Source organism: Mizuhopecten yessoensis, unplaced genomic scaffold, assembly GCF_002113885.1.
Source record: "Mizuhopecten yessoensis strain PY_sf001 unplaced genomic scaffold, ASM211388v2 scaffold3235, whole genome shotgun sequence".
NCBI classification, from domain to species: Eukaryota; Metazoa; Mollusca; class Bivalvia; order Pectinida; family Pectinidae; genus Mizuhopecten; species Mizuhopecten yessoensis.
The window spans coordinates 1,368,568-1,376,483 of record NW_018404943.1 but is presented as its reverse complement, the minus strand read 5'-3'; the positions used below and the strand labels follow the sequence as shown (position 1 = coordinate 1,376,483).

The following is a 7,916-nucleotide window of genomic DNA, read 5'->3' as shown; positions in this document are numbered from 1 at the left end:
GACACTTTAACAAGCTGGTGTGACATCAGACGAGTGCCTGAGTTATGACACTTTAACAAGCTGGTATGACATCACCAGTGTGCCTGAGATATCAGCCGTAGTCCTGGGTGATGACACAAGCTTCCTTATGTGACATCAACCGTTAGCCTGAGTGAGGTCACTAACTACTTGCCAATAGTTTCAATACCACATTAATACGTCGCTAGGCTTTATTAAGTTATCACTGGTCTGTATTCTTATCAGACCTGACCACAAAATATTACCTTCTTGATATCTTCCTGAACTAAAATTTAATAACGACGACAGCCGTATGTATGTATATTTCTTGCTGTCAGAAATTGTACATTTTATTGTCATGATACTGATGTTCCAGGCTGTCGCACGTGTAAATCAGGGTAAACTGATCGTTTGGAATGTGGTGACCTGTCTCGTCCGGTAAAAACATCATTATTTAAAACTAGAAAAACTAAACAAGTATAGGTGCATATCAATGTAGAACATGGCTATAACATCACTTTAATGTTCTGGGCAAGAAAAGTCAAACGACCATCACACGGAGTAACACATGCAGTTAAATATGCAAGTCTAATAAACGACGCGCTTTTTATAGTTTCAGGTATTTTCTGTTCTTAAAGGTATCTAGTCCTGCAGTAGAATTAAATTCTTAATACAAAAACACGAAAAAGATCTATGCACAAAAACTAAATAACCTTTAGTCATCAAAGTGTGTGATGGAAACAAAGCGAATTCCTTTTCAGTTCCCCCCCCCCCCCCCCCCCCCCCCCAAAAAAAAAAATAAAAAATGCGATAGTTATGACTTTAGAACACATGCCTTTATCACAATTATTGTTACGCTGAAGTACAACATACGTCCACATATATGTTACGCGCATGCGTGAATGTGTACAGCTCGTCAGATAAAGGTCTTAGGGATTGCTTATATATCGATTTTTCCTAATTAAAAGTCAAAACAAGCAACACGTGTGGATTTATGACCAGAATTTACGGTGTTACATATATTCGTCTCGGCTGATGTCACTTTCTCGGGTTCATATAACTACACATTCACCCCAACAATAGTCCATATAGTTGATAAACACTTCGACGCGGATTCGTTTTGTTGATACGCTTCCATCGAACGCCTTCTACATGTAAACAAAACTGATAAGGTTTATATAAGTCGATGGTATTTCTAAATACAGAAAGTTGTAGTGCAGAACTTGACCATTTGCATTCAACTTTAATTCCATCGTTGAGATAGAGCTGTGACTAAGGAGACGTTTTGCACCTGTTCCTCATGTACAATGTACGTCGGGAATAAAGGGGCCATACTGTTCTGGTGAGGTTCGTGTCGCTTTAATTTCCGTCACCCATGTTATACTAAGATCTCGTGACATATCGCGGAGTACATACCGGTGTTGTTCGTTGTGTCCAGATATCAACGAGAACATTTACACTCTAGTGCTGGTCAGTTCGACAAGAGCTCAAGATGACCGACGGACGAATAGTACTTATCGCCATGGACGGGAGCGGACACGCTGACCACGCCTTTACGTGTAAGTATTGCTCCTCTTAATAACTTTTACATAAAACACGGCTATGGTCATGATTTCAAATATCTTTAAATTTTAGTATATCGACGACGTTCTGGCTGAGGACTGTTATCAACTTGAAGCCGGATATAGGTCAATGATAAGTGATAAAGGGGTTGGTCTGTGGGCATTGCTATCTTCACCGAGGTTCGATTCCTTGATCGGACGTGAAGAGGTTGGGGTCACCTGCCCGACCACCTGTGGTTTTTTCCGGGTACTCCGATTTCCTCCCACACTAAGACCCCCCACGCGCTAACATTCGGGCCAACAAGAATGATTAATATAAGTTGAAATAACTTGTTTCATAATTGTTGTAAAATAAATAAAGTTTATGATTAACGGTACGAAATATGAAGGAAAAAACAACAAGCCATTCGCTATTCAGGACACCAGAAAAGTACAGAACATTCTAAATGTTAAACATATGCGGAAAGATATACATTATCATGTATGATATACACAAGTAAAGTATCTGACACGCACAAGGTCACAGGGACCTGAGAATTGCCACTTTTTTTAATAGTAATGAGGTTGACGTCATCGCCAACCAACACTGCATGTTTCAGAAGGTTTAGCGAAAAAATGACTGCACTTACAGCCAATCACACCAAGGGTCTCGGCACGTGGCTGACGTCAATGGCAGGCTGACTGCGAAAAACTTTGAAACTCTGAACTGGCGTGTGTTTTTGAAGGAAACGGAGTCCTTGTACGCAGAAGGAGAATGTACATTTTACGTGCAAATAGGAGATTTTTAAAGGAAAAATTATCCATCTTTCCAACGGTACTAAGCATGTTCCCGTAGATCAGCTAGTAATGTTGGGGTGGGGTCGACATTTAGACATCGATAACTTTCCTCCTTTCTCCTAGATATGATCATTGGGGGTGTCATTTTTACCGAAAGTCGATCTAAACCCCCAAAACATGTACAATTACTCTGCACACTTTAGTTTAGGTCAAAATTTAGCTGTTACAAATTATCAGGTCCCTGTGCACAAGGTACAGTAGTATACCGTACAACAGGTGTTACGTGAGAAGAATATATAGTGTGTGTTCATGTGCCATGAATACACTAGTCTCTATCTGAAATGTCCTTCATGCCATTCACCCCTTCATGCCTTGAGAAAAGAACATACCTGATGTTACCGACTACATGTTATAAAAGGCGACCTTAATGTGGGACCCCATCCATCCCTTCAAAATTGGGGATTTACTTTTTAGTCCTCTACTTGCGGTCACGAGACATTATTTTATTTTTTTTAAATGTATTTTGATACCGACGGTATTAGATACTTGAAAATGGTGAATATTATCATTGAACACTACAAATGTATGTTGACATGGCATTTACAGCCTGTATGCATGACACAGCTTTGCAGGCAAACGTCAAAATGCGCTTTTGGTTTGCCTGCAAAGCTTTGTCATTCATGCAATATCAACACAATGCTGAAGTAATTAACTGAAGCGTCCATCATGACATTTCCTAAGTGGTTATACATATATACATATATATATACATTGTAACAATACATTTGTGATAAATGCATTTTTATTAAGGATCTCCATGCCGCTTGCAAAAACTGAAACTATGCATTTAAAAGTTAGTTTTCCGGCACGACGCTGGCTTTGCTAGAAAAAAAAACTGAAAAAGGAAAAACTTGCGGGATTTGTATGAATTTTTTTTTTTTTAGACGAAAAAAAAAAAAAAAAAAAAAAAAAAAAAAAAGTTTTTGGAAAAAAAAAAAAAAAAAAAAAAAAAAAATCAACAATAGTGTTCTGAGAAAGAAAAAAATAGCGTGGTCAGACAAGAATTCTTACATTTGTTCTTTTTATTGTTAACCTGTCGCTCTAAACGACATTAAAGAGTGGTAACTGTATAACATTGCAGTGGAACAAGGATCCTTAAATCATTTTGTATCAGAGTTATCTCCCTTACCATTTGAAATATTACAGATTACAAAGACAATTTATACAGAGAGAATGATGAGCTGGTGATTGTCTACTGTGCAGAGTACAAATCATTCAATAAACACCAATGTGAGTATTAGATAAGCGATCACGAATGTGAATATCACAATAACGAATACTACGTACAGGATAATGAATATGAATACTGCAAGTTCGATAACTGATGCTTGCATGATGACTGCGAGTCTTGAGTACATTTACACTCATGTGATAATTACATGATACTATTGTAGTTTAGATTCATTAATTTCATTTGTATTACTTTATAAATATTGTAAGAATTGCATTCATGGTAACTAAATTTCCAGTATTGCATATTGTATATACATGATGAAATATCATCGTGATAATTACAAGGAAAATCGTGTAAGGATTACAAATATGATAAATACTGTATAAGCATAGTTCTTCTTATGAAAAAATATTGTATTTTTGGGACATGATAACTACTATTAATAGCACGTGTATTAAACTTTTTATTAATGATATACAAAATTACTGTTATGAATATTACAAAAATATTCCATATTTTCGATGATTACTTACATGATAGAAAATGGGAGTATTACATGTACTTATACCGCGGTAATGAAGATAAGGATCAACTACATGGTAGATAAATGGTGTAAAACATTCTTTATTGACTTTGAAAGTATACCAAATTGACCATTTTCCTGTGACAAAAAGATGATGCGTTCCATTAATAATAGAGTTATGTCCCTTTGCCTGGTGCAGGAACCTTGTAGTCTCCCAGACTAAGTGGGTATGATGACCGTCTCGTGCGTGGTTTTACTGGGTAATATTTTGTTACAGCTCTCACAATGATATCGATCGATCCTACCCTGGTCACCAATCTCTTATTGGAAGAAGAAAAAGAAATAAATAAGGTAGCCGAAAAATTCGAGGCCCTTGTAAAAGACCATAAGGTAAGGTTACAAGTAGTGGACTGTCTAGGGTTTCGTCAGTAAAGTGTTCGTCAATGATCACTAGGTATTAATTACGCGACTGTAGTGCGAATCGGGGATATACAGCTGAAAGCCTGAATTTTTGCTGTTTATGTATGAAATGGGTACATAGATTGATAGGAAATAGTCAAATAGAATTAAAATCAGTAAATTCATTAAAAAGTACATCAGATATTTCTGAATTTCAAATTTCGCAAATACGTTAAGGGTGCACAATCTCCAATTTTCCAACCCACTTGAATTAGAATTCGAGCAGTGTATTTACTTTCAATAGAGCGATGGAGCTTCAATATCCAAGATATGACGTCATTAATCATGCATTATAATCATAATTATGCAACTGAAACGTAGCAACTCTTTTCTGGCGTCGCACTATGTGATGTGATTTTACACTATTAAATTAGGAACTAAAAGTACTAAAACATTTAGCAGTTATGAGAACAACAAATTCGCATTTTCAAAAAAGTAACTTTTTGTATATTCATGGCCTTTGTTAAATGAAAATACCATAAACAGTATACTTGTAGCGGAACTGGACTGGATCGATCGTCGGCGACCAGGTAGCTCAATTGGTAAAGCGTCCGTCTAGGGTTCAAACCCCGGTCTGGCCGTGTATTTTTCCTCTCCTATTGTAGTGGTGCCTGTGACCAACCCTTGTTTCAAGCATTTGGTGTACGATGGCAAGGGGATACCCGAACCGGTTGTAAATAGCTGTGTCTTCGTGGACGAAGACTTAGAAAAAAGGAGGGGGAATGTATTGGAACTGGACTCGGTCGATTGTCAACGACCAGGTAGCTCAATTGGTAGAGCGTTCGTCTAGAGTTCGAAGGGTACCGTGTTCGAACCCCAGTCTGGCCGTGCATTTTTTATCTCCTATTCCATACGTATATGCTGATAGATTTTGTTCAGGAAATAGGCTGTACCTCGGTGATTCCTCTTCATTTTTGAAGAGACATTCCTACAAAGTTGTAATTACGCTGCTTGAATAACAAGACTCTATCTTTTGATTTTAGATGAAGGGGAGGCTGATCCGTGTTGGAGGGGAACCGGGCCCAGGGATCTGTAAAGTTGCAGTTGAGCAGAACGCCGACTTCATTATAACCGGAAGTAGGGGTCTCGGTACGGTTCGGCGCACTCTCCTTGGAAGTGTTAGCGACTACATAGTGCATCACGCGCACGTACCAGTGTTGATTTGCCGACGCAAAACATAATGAGATGTCTGAATGGTATCGCTATTTAGTTACAGTAGGATTAAAATAACGATTAATGAAAATTATAACTAACAAGTGTAATTCATTTAATTGATGTATATATTTGTATGACATACGTTTTGTAGAATATTTACTTATTACATATTTAGTTTCTTATGAGCTTGCCAATAAAACATTTACGCTCAACTTCATATCGTTTGTTTGGTGTGTATCAATATACATGTACCTATTTATATTGGTCATCAGATTGATGTATTGTATACTTAGGATGTATATCTATCAACTGATGAGTATAGTACTTCTTTTGATGCTATTGAGCACGTACCCATCTGAAGCGAAATGGCCGAACTAAACTTTTGGTGTAACCGGAAGCATCGAGGGCCGATGTGGACAGAACGCATAGCTGTAGATTAAGTACGGTTTAACTTGTAATATCATCTTTAAAGTTTGTAGGAATGCAAGAGAACTCAGTCCCTCAGGAAAAAGCAGATCTCTTTTTTCATTCTGAAAAGAGACACTTGAGTAAAATCTTGATAGCTTTCTTAAACACAGACAAAATCACTATCAGATTGATGCTTTATAATGTTGCGGCATTGGACTTTGTCAATCACCATGAAGCAGGAAGCTCCTTTGGTTAAGATTGTCATGTATAAGAGTTTGGAGGTCATAGGTTTGAATCTTGGTCTGGTGGCAATACCCATATAAGGATTTTGTGTTCATGTCCTCGGAGTCAAAGACTATGGGAGGAATGTATGTGAGCGGAACTGGAGTAGGTGGATTGCTGGCAACCAGTAATTAGCTCAATTAATCAGAGTGCAATCTAGAGTTCAGAAATCCAGGTTGAAATCCCAGACCGACCTTATTGAATCTGCTGAAATAGGTTTAATGTACTGACTATAATGGTTTTTATAATCATGATGTGGTCAAACATGTCTGAATTCGGTTAATAATTATAATAATAATAGTGATATAAAAAAATAACCCTCTATAATAATTATATGCTTGATATTCGAAGCATATTATTGGGTATATTCTTTTATTTTAACATTATTAATTAACAGAACTTCCGATTAACAGCTGCTGTGCATTATATAAGGGACCCGAGAATTTGCAATAGCTATATTTGGACCTAAACTAAGGTGTTCAGAGTAATTATACATGTTTAAGGGTTTTAGATTGACGAATTCGGAAACTCTGAACACCTTAGTTTATGACCAGATATAGCAGGTAGCTGTAACAAATTCTCAGGTCCCTGTGCTGTGGTATGAGATTTAAGATGTGGAATTGACATAAAAAAATGTATGGGCCTATATGATTATGGTTTCACAATCTTTCTAGGGGTTTTGTCAAACAGAGAAAAAAATGAGTATGCTAATTACTAATATCCCATAAGGCCTGTAATAAAAAAAAATCTTGTAAACTAATTTACCCCCCCCCCCCGGGATAGTAATATCCTGCAACTTCAGCCGCACGGTTCGTAACATCATTCGTTTTAAATATACATGTTATACTGATACGGGTCACAACACACTTATAACCACAGGTACCTATCGCGAATGAGAGGAAAATAGTCCCACATGACGACATGTGCATTCGTATTGTTTTTTCTCTCATTCCGAACCGACGAGCTCGTATAAATAAAGTATGTTCGAGAGATTCTTGTACATTAAGCCTGAAAACTCGACGAAACTGCATCTAACAGGCATTTTGCGACAAAATCGAAAGAGTATAAAGAGACAGTAAGAGTTGTCTTAAAAAGCTGATCACGAGTCGATAAGTTTTTGAAGCTGCCTCAGTTACCACCGCCATTTTTTTTCACATCAATGTACAAGCGCCTCGCCGATGGAACGGAACGGAACGAGTGTAGAACGGAACGAAACGAAAGCTCCACTCGGACTGGGACGGAGCGAAACGGAACGATTAGGGTAGAGAGGATTTAACATGGAACGAAACGAAAAAAACAGTCTGCGACGGAAACGGAACGAATCGAATCTTGAGAACGAAATGAAATGAAAACGCGAATGAAATGGAATGAAAACGGAATGAAAACGCAAAATCTGTCAACTGAAACGCTGACACCCCTGTACGATGGTGACTAGTTAGTAAATATGTAGATTCAATATATATGTACGTGCATATCATCATGATTGACTTGATGAAATTTACTTATAAAATAAACGTGT

General features: G+C 37.5%; 1 protein-coding gene across 1 annotated transcript; it reads left to right on the top strand.

Annotated features, from left to right (window-relative positions):
• The first annotated feature begins 1,158 nt into the window (after nucleotides 1-1,158).
• Nucleotides 1,159-6,266, top strand: LOC110447253 (universal stress protein YxiE-like). Its single transcript, XM_021492826.1, has 4 exons — nucleotides 1,159-1,556; nucleotides 3,543-3,626; nucleotides 4,371-4,483; nucleotides 5,536-6,266. Exons 1-4 carry the CDS (start codon nucleotides 1,490-1,492, stop codon nucleotides 5,731-5,733), a joined length of 462 nt encoding a protein of 153 aa, XP_021348501.1. The 5' UTR covers nucleotides 1,159-1,489; the 3' UTR covers nucleotides 5,734-6,266.
• Nucleotides 6,267-7,916: the final 1,650 nt, after the last annotated feature.

What these genes read in the sequence shown, in the direction of transcription:
- LOC110447253 (XM_021492826.1), top strand. Translation starts at nt 1,490, where the DNA reads ATGACCGACGGACGAATAGTACTTATCGCCATGGACGGGAGCGGACAC. An exon ending in CGCTGACCACGCCTTTACGT is followed by an intron (nt 1,557 to 3,542) that starts GTAAGTATTGCT and finishes GAAATATTACAG; the next exon opens with ATTACAAAGACAATTTATAC. An exon ending in CCCTTGTAAAAGACCATAAG is followed by an intron (nt 4,484 to 5,535) that starts GTAAGGTTACAA and finishes TTTTGATTTTAG; the next exon opens with ATGAAGGGGAGGCTGATCCG.